Genomic DNA, 15802 nt, shown 5'->3' with positions numbered 1-15802 from the left:
AAAGCCAAATCATATTAAAGAAGTTCTTGCTGAGGCTTCAGAGTCTACAGGTCTCTACTGCATCTAGTGCAAAGACTAGGACCAATATATGGGCCTGGACACCCTCAGAGTCTGCTTTGTGATGAAGTGGTGAGAAACCGTGTCCATAGTTTTAGGGGCAGACTAGAGCTGGCTCCATCCTGAACATCGTTGTCAGGCTGGGGTCTTCAATGGTGGTCCTTGGGCTAGAATATCTACTCAATAATGCTCATGAGCAAAGTAGAGGGCTAAGAAGTAAGGGAGACAGTTCAGGTGATGGCAAGCCTTTGGGGTGGAGAAATGTCTGCTATAAGAAGCTTTCTTTAAAACTATCATGTTACTTGCCCTTATGGGTCAATTAGTTCCTAGGTGATTTTCAACTCAAAGTAATTTAGTTTTTTTTTTTTTTTAACACCCCCCCCCCTCAGAAAAAATTCCTCAAAGATTGAAAAGATGGCAGTTGACTGACAAGCTTTGGTGTTTGTCTTTTCAGAGACACTTGGAGTTGAACAGCTGGTAAACTAGCTTTACAAGAATTGTATAGATCAGCAGAGACCATGGCATCTGCTTGTTATGTAACAAAGTGAGAGTTTGTTTGGAGGCTTTAGCAGAAGGAGTGCCGTCTATCCTTGATGGAAAACTCTTCCTCCTCAATTGGGGAAGGCTAGCCTCTTTGACTCAGCAAACAACTTCAGGAAGGACACCTATAGAGCCATGAGGGAAGAAGGGGACAGCCGCCTAGCTACCCAGATCAGCTGAATCAAGACTGGCAATAAATGGGGTGACAGCTGTCACTCTCATATTCTAGAGTAAGAAAATAAAAGGACACATCGAAGCTGACAGGAGGTAAAGACCCACATGTGGCACCCTTCCCTTTACTTCAAACAGCCCTGCATAGGGAGGTGTTTCTTGTTTGAGAGAGAGAGAGAGAGAGAGAGAGAGAGAGAGAGAGAGAGAGAGAGAGAGAGAGAGAGAACGAATTGATTTCAAGGTCTTAAACCTGAAACATAGACCAAAACTAGCCACAGTGAAATCTGGTGCAGGAGGAAGGCCTGTGACCCCTAGGCACCAGATGGAAACCTAGGGCCTAAATCAATGAAACTTCATTAGGTTTGGTAGCTAAGTGGCTTCACAGTGCCTTCTTAAGTCTATGGTAGCTGAGCAGAGAACAAAGCTCTACCTCATGAGAAGAAAGGTAGAACAGGAAGCTCACATGAGGCATTATCACTCCTGTTGAACTTTGGCCCAGGACCTAGTAGAAAGTGAAGCTCTTGTGTGTCTGCCACAGCTCGAAGCCTGATGAACCAATTTTAAGATCAGGCAGAGAGACCTGTGTGCTCAAAGAACAGACTCCAGGTTGGTACAGCTTTGACAGCCTATAGCACAGATGCTCTCTTTCTGTGGCTATGAAAATCTCTGCAGTGATAAGCCTTGTGTGTGACTCAGCTTCTGCCAGGCATGATAGCCGAGGAACTGTCTTTCCTATTTATCTCAAATCTCAGGTAATACAGCTTTAACAAACCAGTCAATAGAGTTCCGGCACTATCCTGACACCGGGAATAGACCGCACCCTGTGTTTTGGCCAGCGCTGATACCAACTGAAGTATGATTCATTGGTGTATCTGAGCATGCAGTTCCTTGCTTCCATGAAACTTAGAAACATTCTGGCTTAGCATTAGTGAGGACTGCTATGGTCAACACCCTCTCAGCTTTAGTATTCTATAAGATCAAATTGCTGAGGGTACAAAGTGATAGGTTTTAGCAGCCCAGGACCAAATTCCATGATGAAACCTAACACTGAGGAAATATTAATGGCTCCCACTTCCAAGCTTGGCTTCCAACTACCTCTGGAAGATCTCCAGTGCAAGGTAAAGACACGGGATACTAGACTTTTACAATATCTAGCGTAGCTTGGGCTGCTTGCTGCAATCTGTTGCCACAATTCCCTTTCACCAATAAGCCATCATATTATTGTGTGCCTTGGGCCTACTCCAATGCTGTGCTACTCTTGGCAGCATTACTGGCCACAAATGTGACATTCGAGCTGGAGGCCAGGCTATCAAGAGTGAATTTTTTCTGAAGTCAGTCTGAGCCTTGCCCTGGCATCTCACCACAGGCTGATAACTGTGCATAACAGAGACAGGCACACTTTCTTTATGAACAATAAAATCAAGAGTGTAGTTGGACAAATTTTCACTGAATCAATACATAGACCTTGACCTGGGAGCCACCCAGTGCTAAAACCCAGGATGGAGGAGGAAAGAACATGTGCAGCCTGCTTCAGATTTCTGGGAAGATAGGCATTGACAAAGCTGAGCAGAAGTGCATTATATGTTACTGAAATGACCTTTCATGCTAACAATATCAAGTATTTTGAGGAAATGGTGATGTCACTTTGTGCCCAAAACTGACCAGGTAGGAACCAGTACAGGAGAACTCTTTGGAAATTTAAACACTTGTTTTAAGAAAGAGCTTCAAGTGAGACTGACGAAGATAGAAATGCTACACCCAGACAAAAGGAATTTTAAAAATCACCCCCAAAACCTGACTGAAACTTATGTTTTGTAAATTAAAACCACAATAGAAGGCACCCAGAGATTAGTTGAGGAGAACCATTCATGAGCTAGAATTCATGCTACAATGAGATGCACAGCTTTGCAACACTATTTTTAAAAAAACAAATATTTGGATAATTGGAGTCCAAGAATGGCTTGACAATACTAAAGGAGCAGAATTTACTCAGAGAAATGATAGAACTCTTCTCATGAACAATACAAGCATCCAGATATAGGAAGGCCAAGGATCACGAACCAAATTGAGTCCAGTCTACTCAACATATCTATGGTTAAAGTGATAAAAAAAGATGCTCAAAGCTGTAAGAGAAAATAAACAACATTTCCAAAGGACCCAAGTCACCAGACAGCAGAGTGCTCAGCAGACCATACAGGCCAGAAGAGTGACATGTGGTCTCTAGAGTACCGATTGGAAGGAACACTCTGCCGAGCAAGAGTACACATTAGCAACCAAGGACTGACAGAGAGCATCACTAGACTGAAGCAAGAATGTGTATGGCCTGTTCTAGAAAAGAACAGAGGGACTTTTCAAACTGAAAGCACTATCAGGTAAGATGAACAACAGGCATGCGCACACTTTGTGCACTAGTTTACAGGTGATTGAAAATGCCTAGTGGTGCAAATATGGCATAGCAGAGTGCTTCTAGAAAGAAGACTCAAAAAGTCAACGATAACCAGTCCAACAGACTGAAAAGTAACCCTTACCCACAGATAGAAAATTGCATTTTCAAAAGCTCAAAACAACTCTTGCTGTATTCCATTTCTTCTCCCATTTAAGAAAAACAGCATCTTACATAGCCCAGGGTGGACTGAACTTCTCATGTAGCTGAGATGAACTCGAACTTCTCACTCTCCCGCCTCTATGTCTGAAGAGCTGAGGTTATAGGTATGTGTCACCATACTTAACCAAGTTCCCTTATTAGTATAACTTTTCTCATTTCTGTTCTCTCCAGTATTATTTCAAAAGATTTTTATAAGTGTTGTGTCAAGTGTGATGAAAAGAATTATAAAGCAAACCAAAAATAAAGTGAAGAATGGATGTATCAGAAGGCTAGGAAATGATTTACATAAGGGCTGATGTAAGATTTCACCTATTAAAAATTACCTTGGATATAAATGAATTAATTTTTAAATTAAAGGTCACAGTTAGTGATTGGGATAAAACACACGTTCAAACTACATATTGGTTCAATGAAACTCACTTTATCACTCGAGGTATGTATAGACTAAGAACATAGAGATTCAGTGAGATATTCCATGCTAGAGGGATCCAAGAGGAATCAAGATTAGCCATACATTCATCAGATAAAATGAACTAACCGTGAAAAGAGGGAAGGAGGGCTGTTTTATAATGACAAGGGGTCAATTCTGCAAGAGAACAAACTTTTAGATAAATAAAGCAGATCTTATTAGCCTACGTGGACAGCAAGACTCATAACACAGCAACTGAGGACTTTAGCATTGCACTTGAGGCATAGTAAGACCATCTAGACTGAAAAGCCCAAGCAAGCATGAGGATTAAACTGCACCTAGACCTAAGGCTCCAGCAGCCATCCACAGAATGTTCCATTTGTTAAGGGCCCATTTTTCTTCCCTGCACCAGAACATTCTTCAGGACAGATAACATGAAATGTCACTCAGCAAAACCCAACACATTTTTTAAATGTAAATTATACTGTTTAGGATTTAATAAAATAACAAGCCAAACCTTTAAAATCCACATAAAATTTACATTTGAACAATCAGTGGATATAGGAATAAAATTGGTCATTGAAACAAATGAAAATATAGATAACATACTGAAACCTACCAGATACAGTGACCATACTATTAAAATGGAAGTTTATAGCAATTAATTTAAGTATAAGAGAAAATTGGAACTGTGGCAAATAACCTAACTCTGAATGTCTAGGATCTAGAAAACAAGATCAAACCAACCCCAACATTTATAAAAAGATAATCAAACAATATAAAACATACTAAAAAGTTCTTTAGAAAGATAAAGTAATGGACCCTCAGCCAACTTAAGGAAAGAGAATAATAAAATGAGATTTAAGGGGAGACAATACAACTGATAAATAAAAAAAATTGACCAGTTATGTAACTATCTGCCAAATGCCTACACAGTCTCAAGACTGAATCATGAAATAGAAAAGACCAATAACAAGAATGGAGATTGAATCAATAATAAAAACTTCTTTACTATCCACTTAGTGTCAGTGACGACATCAGTAGTTCTGGGTTTTGTTCAGTGAAGGCAACATTTAAAGAACTAATATCAATTTATAGAAGTTAGTCCAGAAATAGAGAAAGAAATTCTTCCAAACTCATCTCATAAAGCCAACATTACTTTCATTAAATAGCCAAATAATCCTCCTCCTCTCCCTCTCCCCCTCACTCTACAGAGTAAAAGGGGATGGTGGGAGAGGAAGGACACTACAGACGAATGTCTCAATAAACATAATTGTAAAATCATGAACAAAACTTGGAAACCAAATCCACCTGTACAGTAAAACGATTATACACTGGGATGAGTGGGATCCAACATGGGGAGGTAACGGTCATTCAATATATGCAAATCAGCAAACATGATGCTCCGCAGCATTGAGGTAGGACAGGCCCATCAGTTGTGTCAATGATGCTAATAAGGGACCTGATGAAAGTCAAAGTTGTTTCATGATGAAAATGCTGGATAATTATAATAACCAAACTGAACGCTTCCTGCCTAAAATGTGAAGTAAGAGACCCACAGTCTCTCCACACTCATTTGACAGAGTTCTATAAACTGTAGCCAGGGCACTCAGGCAAAATGTAGACCTAATAAAGGGCACCCAAAGTGAAAGGTTGTCCATGTTTATACATGATTTTCTTTACAGGAAACACCAAAAACACCTCTCTAGTAGAACTAAGTTCAGCAAAGTTACAAAAACATGATCAGCATACAAAAAAATGCATAGCGTTCATTGCTTTATATACAAAAACATATAGAGTTTCTGTATGCCCATAATGACCTGTCTTAAATTCAAATAAAGAAATTAATAGCACATCCAGGAGAAAACCTAACTACAGAACATTGATGAAAAGGACACAAAAAGTAGAGAATGTTTTTACTACCCCACTCATTCCATTGCAAATTTAAAATTATTCACACAATTGGAAAAATAAGTTTATATTATAGCCACAAGAATCCTGAGCAAAAAGAACAAAAGAAGAGATGTTAAACATAGATCAAAACTGAAGTGACCAAACTACCAAGGTTTGGACTTTAAGAAGATGTGTGAATTACTAGACAGCCCAGAAGGTACTATGAACATCCACTAGACAAAGGGCAGACTTTTCACTCGGTGATGCACAAGTATTGGATAGCTACATGCAGAAGAAGAAAACTAGACTCCTCTTTTTCATCAGTTACAAAAGCCAACTAAAGAGTAAAGACTCATAGAAGACACGAAAGCATAGGTAGAAGATGGAAAATACCTCAAGATCTGGGCAAAAGCAAGGATGTTTGGCACAGACCACAAAAAAGTACAAGAAACAAAAGCAAAAGTAGACACATGGTATTTTATCAAATTAAAAGGCTCTTATGAAGCACAAATAGTTGACGGGCAGAAGAGACATAATTCCAAATGGGAGAGAACCTCAGGACGGTAAACCACTGGGAAAGGGTTGAGAGCCAGAATAGAAGGAGCCACAAAAACCTTAGCAAGGGAATATGTGACCTACTTTATAAATGGGCAGCAAGTCCAAGTAGAAATTCCTCAAAAATGGCCAACAGAAATACTGAAGTACAGTTAAACATTGCACAAAGATATCACTTTCCTGAAGTAGAGCTTGTGATTATCAAAACAATAGAAATCATAAAGCTTGGCTGTATGCTGTTAGTGTGAACTTAAAACAGGATAGTCTTCATAGAAAACAGTATGGAAGTTCCATGGGGGGAAAAACCCTACCATATGGTCTGACATTCCAACTACTGAGCATATATCTGAAGGAAACAAAATCACTATATTGAAAGGCTTCTTTGCAACCTAATATCCACAAAATAGAAATAAATGTTGAGAAATTTATAGGTAGATAAAGAAGATGTGTCACATATATGTAGTTGCCATAGCAGGAGTGAGCCTGTCATTTGTGACATCTGTGGAACTAGAGGTTATACTAAAAGAAACAGGCCAGATGCAGAAAGAGGCGTGATTAGTCACCTCTCAGAAACTGAAGACAGTGATGACCAGTGATCAGGCACACCGGGTGGTACTCTGCAGCAGCCTAAGACTGAGAAGTTGTGGTGTAGGAACGCATAGGAGGGTGGCTACAGATGAGAAGGGTAGATTTGCATTTCAAAGAGCTAAAAGGAATTTTGAGTTTTTAACCATAAAGAAATGAGTAATATTGAAGATGAATATTCTTAACCTGACTTAGACATGATAAGATGTATTTGTCTATAGAACCGTAGCAGAGTGGACCACAAGCAAGTGTAACTTTATAATGGTAGTTATCACCAAAAATAACTAAACATGCATCACTTTATGTAGCTGACAGCCCATGGATTCTAGTTTTGTAGCTGTGAGATCTGCTGCTGCTGAGATTAGCCTCTCTCCTCTGGAGCTTCTCTCCCTTCCCAGGCCAAAGGCAACCAGAGTTACTGCCTTCCTTCTAATGTAGTGTGTATTCACCAAGCTGCCAGGCTCACTGACCCTGCCTTCAAAAGTCCACAGAAGGAATTTCCTTATGCTATGGGCTGCTTCTTGTGCATGGAGATTTCACCTAAATTTGTCTCAGTGTACCTTTCTAATCAAACTGGAAAAGAAATTTTAATATTAAAAAAAAAAAAAGAACCTCAATAGCCCAGTAGAATCCTCAATGACCCAGCAGAATCATATCTGCTGAAATAGGTATTTTTTCTAATGCAAATAAAGGTATTTCCGAATTCTTAGCATAGGTGTATAGAGAGGAAATGTTAATAAGTTCATGGTTCTGGGATCTTTATTTGAATCTGAGGACATCTGAAGTTATTTGACTTTTGAAGGCATTTAAAGTTAAAGAAGTTTACTTTTAAGGTGCTCTAAAAGAATCATTGTGTGTTTGGCCAAAGCATGAGAGTATGAAAAAGAAGACTCTGAGCCCAAGTTCACTGGAGGCTCTGGGGATGCTGGGGCAGCAGGGGTAAGTGCAGGGTTGTGGGGATGCTAGGGCAGTAGGGGTGAGTGCAGGGCTGTGGGGATGCTGGGGCAGCAGGGGTGAGTGCAGGGCTGTGGGGATGCTGGGGCAGCAGGGGTGAGTGCAGGGCTGTGGGGATGCTGGGGCAGTAGGGGTGAGTGCAGGGCTGTGGGGATGCTGGGGCAGCAGGGGTGAGTGCAGGGCTGTGGGGATACTGGGGCAGCAGGGGTAAGTGCAGGGTTGTGGGGATGCTGGGGCAGTAGGGGTGAGTGCAGGGCTGTGGGGATGCTGGGGCAGCAGGGGTGAGTGCAGGGCTGTGGGGATGCTGGGGCAGCAGGGGTGAGTGCAGGGTTGTGGGGATGCTGGGGCAGCAGGGGTGAGTGCAGGGCTGTGGGGATGCTGGGGCAGCAAGGGTGACTGCAGGCCAGGTAGATTTCAGTCTGACCTTCGTGTGACTCACTCTGACCTCAGTATAGTAAGGAATGTTTAAACCATATGTGCTATCCTAAAACAGAATGTGTGAGTGAGTGTGTGTGTGTGTGTGTGTGTGTGTGTGTGTGTGTGTGTGCGTGCACGCTAGAAGCTTGCCTTTTCATTATTCCTTAGGTTGAATTTGGCCTTTGAAATTTACTTTGTTCTAACCAAATATGTTGATCCCCAGACCAGATCGGTCTCTTAATCCTAGATTACATGTGCACAAAATACCGCAGACTCATAGTTGAGCAGGGCAGCTCAGACTCACCATCAGGAGCTGTAGTGCCTTCTGTGTTGCTGGAACCTTGGCTTTCTGCAAACACAGCATCCTCACCTGGAGCTGAAGGAAGGGAAGCAGAGAGCCTGATTACTGGAGAATCAGCACAGCCCTGATGCCAATCTGCTCACACCCTCTACTGCCCTCTTAAACTTAAAGCTGGAAATGTAACTTCTTCTGAAGAGTGGGTTACAGGAGGTCACCAAGGGTTGAGATGCTTGAGTACCTCAGAACTGTCCCTAAAGTTCTCTTTTATTTGTGAGACAATCATGTATATACACAGAGCTTCTCAAATTAGAAGTCTAGTAGGATAAGAGAAAGAATGTGCTTTAATCAACACAATACACCATTTCAATATCCCGAGGGAGGGAGAGGAAGCAAGTGAGTGGGTGAGAGAGGGAGAGGGCAGAGGGAGGGAGAAGAGGAGGTTGAAGGAGGGAAGGAGATGGAAGGGAGGGAGGGAGAGAGAAAGAGAGAGAGAGAGAGAGAGAGAGAGAGAGAGAGAGAGAGAGAGAGAAAGAGAAAGAGGAAGGGAGGGAGGGAGGGAGAGAGAGAGACAGAGAGAGAGAGAGAGAGAGAGAGAGAGAGAGAGAGAGAGAGAGAGAGAGAGAGAGAGAGAGAACTGAGACTTTAAAAAAAAATGAAGGAAAAAAAGTCTAATCTTGCCTTAGGCATGCCTGAAAGCTCAAAGTTCCCCTTTCCTCAATTGGAGACGTTTCCTTGTTAAATTACTCAGCTGCCTTCCTAGGAGCCCTCCTAGGACCCTGCCATATTGGAGTGCCGAATTTCTAGCCTGCCCCTGGCTTGTGCTGTGATCTTTTTCTATGACCCTTAGGAAGAAGACCATCTTTTCACTGTGGTTTCAGTTATAACAAACAAACAAACAAACAAACAATGGAGCCCTGACTGTCCTGGAACTCAATCCATAGACCAGACTGGCCTCCAACTCAGAGGTCCCCTGCTTCTGCCTCCCTAGCACTTAGATTAAAGTGTGGGCCACCACACCAGACTCAGACAGCATTCTTTAGCATTGCAGGGAGAGCATTGTTCACATTTCTAGACACTGGCAGGACAATAACCCCTCAAAGCTTAAATACCTGGTATGTTTTCCCAACATGAACAACGGCGTGCATAACCAAGATAAAAATGCTACAAAAACACAAATATGTGAAGTCTTTATTTCTGTACATTTTAAAGAGAAGGTGAGATCATTTTACAGGAAGACATCCTGAGAGGGGGATATGTTAAACTTGGCGTGCCAAATGGGGGATGAAATAAGCTCTCACTTATTTCTGAGGGAAAGACTGTTGCAGGTACAGTCTGAACCCCCAGCAGCCATTTACTGACACCGAAAGTCAAGAAATATGACTTAGACATGACTGAGCAGGTAGCCTGGGTGGTCAGAACACGAAGACATAAACACCGGTGGAGTGGAGGCAGAGAAGAAAGTCATTTTAAGATGTAGGTATGAGTTAAGGCTCATTTAACTGAAAATGCTGAGCAGGCTTTTGTGTTGGGTGTAGGAAGAGGAGTGTGAAATAGAGAGGAGGAATTAGGAAGATGTCATTCTGACAAAAGTGATGATACACCATTAGATGAGCTGGCACAGGAAGAGGATAACACAAGAAGAAAATTCCCCCAGGACACCCGTCCTGTAACACTGCTTGAGTTCTTCTAGAAATGCCTGAGGATGAGATTGGCATACTGAAAACAGGCCTTAAACTTCCAGCTGGACCTGTCACCATAATATCACACTTGAACTCTGAAAATTCCAGAAAGTTTAGCACTTTGCATTTGCTCAATAACACACTACTTAAACTTCAGTGCACAGAAACCAGTGATGTGTCCCTTAAAGATGAGAGCATGAGCAGATTGCCACGTAAAACCAAATGCATAGGCCAAGTGAGGAAAAATAAAAATATTTGACTTCACCAACACAACAAGCATTGGGGTGGAGCTTACAAGTATTTTGAAAGGGAAAAATACTTGCATTTCATCAGAGGCAATTAATGATATTGAAAGATATGTAGAACTTCTAAAAATAGAAATGTAGGTCAATAATCTAATAGGAAAAAAATTGCAAGAGATTTGAGAGTTCATAAAGAAATAATGCCCTACATTCAAGTGAAAAGATGATTCAGTTTTATAATTAGGAAAGAAATGCAAATTAAAAAGATGATGAGACAGGCTTTTGGCCTGAGGTTGGCCATGGTCATGCAGACAGACTACCCTCTACCGAGAACCTCTAGAAGCACTGGACAGATGGCTGACAGGAAGTATTTTAAGGAACCAGTGAGCTAAGAATGTGGCACAGACTCCATGAGAAACAAAGCAGTGGGCTGGCATTCCAGTACCAATGACTGAGCAGGCACTCTGGCCATCTTTAAGGCTTGATGGATGGCAAAATTTAGGTGGTCAGGACCCACTAAGGAAGAAATACACTGCTAAGTACCTCGCATTTTCTGTAGGGCTAAAATAGAAAAACTTTTAAGTAAAGACAAAGTCCTGGGCTGGAAATCCAGCTAAGCAGAGGAACATGTGCATAGAATATGAACGAACAGGTGTAATTAAGCACATACATGCAAACACGCACATACACACATGCATGCAAACACACACACACACACACACACACACACACACACACACACAGCACTTTTAATAAATAAACTTTAAAACAAACTTTTTCTTGGGCTACCTTGGGTTACATTTTTCTATTATGGTCTCCTACCTGCTGGAGGCAAAATAAATCTTCTCTAGAGGAAGATAGAACTACTCAGAATATCAACTTATCCTCACAAAAAGTTTAAGCCCAATGTCCACCCTGAAACAACAACAACAAAAGTACCTGGCATCCCAAAACAGCTACAACAGACCACTGGAAACTAAGAGAATTGGTGTTATAGACAAAATATGAATAGGTAATATATGCTAAGAACTTGGGTACTGAGTTGAATGATTTGCATAGCAAAATAATTCCTCAGAAAAGGAGGAACTATAAAACCAGATGACAATTAAATAGTTGATACTGGTAGCAGATGCACTCAGCTGAATAACCGTAAGCAAAAGGCTGGATTGAGAGGAAACGCCAAAGCATGGATGAGACACAAGGGAGTGAGCAGAAGTCCTGTCAGACATGGTCTGACCCACACACTGAGTAGACATAAGAGCAAGTCCTACCTTGGGAGAGAACTTGTAATTTTTGGAATCCTCCTTACAATGGGCAAAACCAATATTTTCAGAAATAACAGATGCTCGTTTGCTGAAATTAATGGGTGATCCAATGCTCTGGAGGATGTGATAATAAGCAAAAATGTTGCAAAACAAAACTCACACAGGTTAGTCAGTGTGAAATTGCTGAAAAAAACAAGCTTAAAGAGAAATGTAAAAAGTGTCTAGTTAAAGAAAGGGCCCATTGTACTTAAAATAGCAACAGTTAAGATTTATGCATGACAAAACTCGAGTCTAAGTGGATCAAAGACCTCAAAATAACACCAGATACCATAGATGTATTAGAAGAGAAAGTGGCAAAGAGCCTTGAACTGATTGGCACAGGAAATAACTTCCTGAGCAGGACACCAACAGCTCAGATTGTAAGGTCAACAATTAATAAATGGGACCATCTGAAACTGAAAATCTTCTGTAAGGCAAAGGACACTGTAAATAGAACTGAATGGCGGCCTACAAATTGGGAAAACATCTTCACCAACCCCACATGCAACAAAGGTCTAATATCCAAAATATATAAAGAACTCAAAACGTTAAACTCCAACAAACAACCCAATTAAAAAATGAGGAACAGAGCTAAATAGAGAATTCTTAATAGAGGAATCTCAAAAGGTGGAGAAACATTTAAAGAAACACTCAATGTCCCTAGTCATCAGGGAAATGCAAATAAAAATGACTCTGAGATTCTATCTTACACCTGTCCGAATGGCTAAGATGAAAAACTCAAGTGACAGCACAAGCTGGCAAGGATGTGGAGAAAGAGGAACATTCCTCTAGTGCTGGTGGGAGCGCAAACTTGCACGACAAGTTTGGAAATCAATCTGGCACTTTCTCAGAAAACTGGGAAAAAATTACCTCAAGACCTAGCTATACCACTCCAAGCCATATATCCAAAAAAATGTTCCGCCGTGTTCACAGCGGCTTTATTCGTAATAGCAGGAATCTTGAAGAAATCCTAGATGTCCTTCAACTGAAGAATGAATAAAGAAAATGTGGTGCATTTACATAATGGAATACTACTTATCTATTAAAAACAAGGAAATCATGAAATTTTCAAGCAAATGGATGGAACTAGAAAAGAACACCCTGAGTGAGGTAACCCTGACCCAGAAAGACATGCATGGTGTATACTCACTTATAAGTGGATATTAGCCACATAATACAGGACAACCATACACAGACCCAAAAGAAGCTAAGTAACAAGGAAGCCTCTAAGGAGGGATCCTTGCCCTCATTCAGAAGGGCAAATAAGATAGACAATGGGAGCCATTGAAAAGGGGGAACAGGACAGGAGCCATCCATAGATGTCCTCTGAAAGACTCCACCCAGCAGGGGATCGAAGCAGATGCTGAGACTCACAGCCAAACTTTGTGCAGAGTGCAGGGAGTCCTATGGAGTTGTTGGAGGATAGAAGGACCCGTAGGGGCCAGGAGCTCCATGAGGAGACCAATATAGCCAACAAATATGGGCCTAGGGGGCCCTGCAGAGACTGATGCACTAACCAAGGACCATGCATGGAGATGATCTAGACCCCCTGCTCAGTTGTGGTCTATGCATATCTCAGTCTCCATGTGGGTCCCCTAGTATGGGGAGCAGGGGCTGTCTCTGACATGGACTCTGTTGCCCACTTCTTGATCACTGCCTTGCCAGGCCACAGAGGAAGAGAATGCAGGCAATTGTGATGAGACTTGATAGGCTGCGGTCAGATAGTAGGGGGCAGGGCTCTCCCTTTCTGAGGATTAGGCAGGGGGTGGAGGGGGTGAGAGGAAGGAAGGGTGGGGCCCAGTGGAGAAGAGGGAAGGGGCTACAATTGGAATGTAAAATGAATAAATTTTTAAAAAATAGATTTGTGCATGAGCTTGCAACAAGCACAATGAAATGGAGAGGCCGTGTGATGTCTTTTTAGTAATAAAGGAAAAACGTCTTCAACCTAATTCTCAAACCAAATGAAATCTTTACCATTTGCATTTGGAATCAGAAGTATTTTCAGAAAAAAATGGTGCAAAACAAAACAGAATTAGTTAATAGCCAATACCAACCGAAGCAATAGCTTTAAACATTCTTGAAGTAAGTCCCAGGTAAGTTGCATACCAGTCAGAAAAAGTGACATGGGAAAGGATATCCTGACCATTAGGTAAACACTTACACAGAGCATTATACTATCCTGCAAGGAAGAGACCGACGACCTGAGCAATACTAAGCTGGCAACACACGTTTATCAAAGCATGTCATTGAGAGACTGCCCGGGATTCCTGTACTCAATGCCCAAGAAATACACAAACTACCCCTGGAAGGACAGGAAGGCTAACAGAAAGTGAACAAGGCACAGTCATTTGACAAAGAGGCATGCTGAATAGCTAGTGAATTTTCTGAATAACTTCTTAGTATATTGTATCGTTTCATAAAATCATGAGGGGTTTTTCTTGCTAGTAAAGCCACTATAAGAACAAGATGTTCTGACCCGAATCTGACTCTGGAAAGCAGTCAGAATTGAACAAAGTATAGCATTAACATTCTGTTTGATAAGAGTTATTACCATGAAAGGAAAATTAGCTGCTCTAATTCTAGTGACACACGACTTCCTTGACATTCTTCTCGGGGGTCTTGGTTTTTCTTTTGATGGATGTAGGTCTAGTAGCACAGTGGAAGGAGTAAGAGAATTCCTGAGACGACCAATGGTAATAACTTCTAGTGAGCAGGTCAGATCCAAGTCTAGTAAGCAATGCTCAGCCAATATGAAGGAGGGTACAAACTACTGTTAAGAGCTATCGAGGCCAGGAAGGGCCAAGTTGAGCAAAGTGAAGTTCAGAAAGCCAACCAAGAAACAGTAAGCTTTTAAATTGCTTGCCCTATACCTACGCTTTTAACCTCATTTTCCAACATGAGTTGTGAGACATCTCAGGCTGTGACAGTGTGCTAGCATGGATTAGCATAGCATGCCATAGGTGGTTTGAGACCCAAAACAGACAGAAAAAACATCAGCCATCAAAATTCTAGCTCTATACACCACATTTCTGGAACACACAGAGACATTGTCCATTTGCTCTCAGAGCTCTGTGTTTGGTGGATGTATTCATTTATTAAGATTAGTGTGCATGATGTGCCTGCAAGTACTGAATGGGACTTGAATGTATATGTGTATGAATACTGGCATGCTTTCGTGACCTTGTATGTGCCTATGTGCACCTGTTCAAGAGTGCAAGTGTGATGTGTGTACTCAGGAAGGGGGAGAAGAACAGACATTTACTATTCTGACATGAGTGACACGGGTGTAGTATGAATGAATTCTTTTCTGCTGAGCGGTGCAACTGAGTGTCCCAGAGAAATGAGTCCAATTCCACATAGACAATAGGATCTGATAAAAACAAAATACCTCTAGTCTCTATTTCCAGTTTGCCTGACTCTCCCCCATTTTGATTTGTACTGCTTAGAACATAAACAAGAGGTATATTTCAGGGCTCATAGCAGGAGATAAAAGATGCTGAAATAGAGTCTGGGACATTCAGTGCCATTTTCATTTCCAATTACCAACTGCCACTGTTCTCTTCAAAGCTTTGACTATAACACCCTTTTGTAGGTCAGCAGCATTACGTAAAAAGTAATAAATGGAGCAGGCCTCATAAGAGGAAAAAAAAAGATGATGTCATGGTGCATACTTAATGCCAAATAATTAGCTTTTTAAATACACATTAATTTGGAGAGATGTTGGAGGATCCTCCAAGATTATATTTTGAGGTGTTTACTAAAAGTTAACTCCTGCAAACAAAGAATGACGATCATTTCTGAGAATACACATTTGCATATGAGCCACAGAGGACGGGGCCTGTTGGAATCCCACTGTGTTGAATTAAAGTGATGTTGACCCAAATGAAATATTCTTCAACCGCTATAGCAACATCTGTGTTCCAATTTCACTATTGATTATTGAAAACATTCATTTCCTACCCAATTCCATCTTGAGAGTCTATTTCACTGTCTCCTGATGCTAAGTTTGGTTGCGACTACTGTTTTTGGTGCCAAGACTTCCGCTGAGTCAAGTCCCATCGGGATTGGCAATGCATTTGTGGAGCTGAGT

The 15802-nt window shown here is 41.4% G+C and overlaps 1 protein-coding gene across 1 annotated transcript in view; it reads right to left on the bottom strand.

The window, feature by feature from the left end:
* Positions 1-15802, bottom strand: part of Macrod2 (mono-ADP ribosylhydrolase 2) — a 1925774-nt gene that overhangs the window by 11647 nt on the left and 1898325 nt on the right. Inside the window, exon 17 of the mRNA XM_051144748.1 lies at positions 8491-8562. Coding sequence (XP_051000705.1) covers positions 8491-8562 — 72 coding nt within the window. The remainder of the gene's footprint in view (positions 1-8490; positions 8563-15802) is intronic.

Source organism: Acomys russatus, chromosome 4 (assembly GCF_903995435.1).
Source record: "Acomys russatus chromosome 4, mAcoRus1.1, whole genome shotgun sequence".
In the NCBI taxonomy this organism is placed as follows: Eukaryota; Metazoa; Chordata; class Mammalia; order Rodentia; family Muridae; genus Acomys; species Acomys russatus.
The sequence above is the reverse complement of the archived record's forward strand: the minus strand, read 5'-3'. Positions and strand labels throughout refer to the sequence as shown.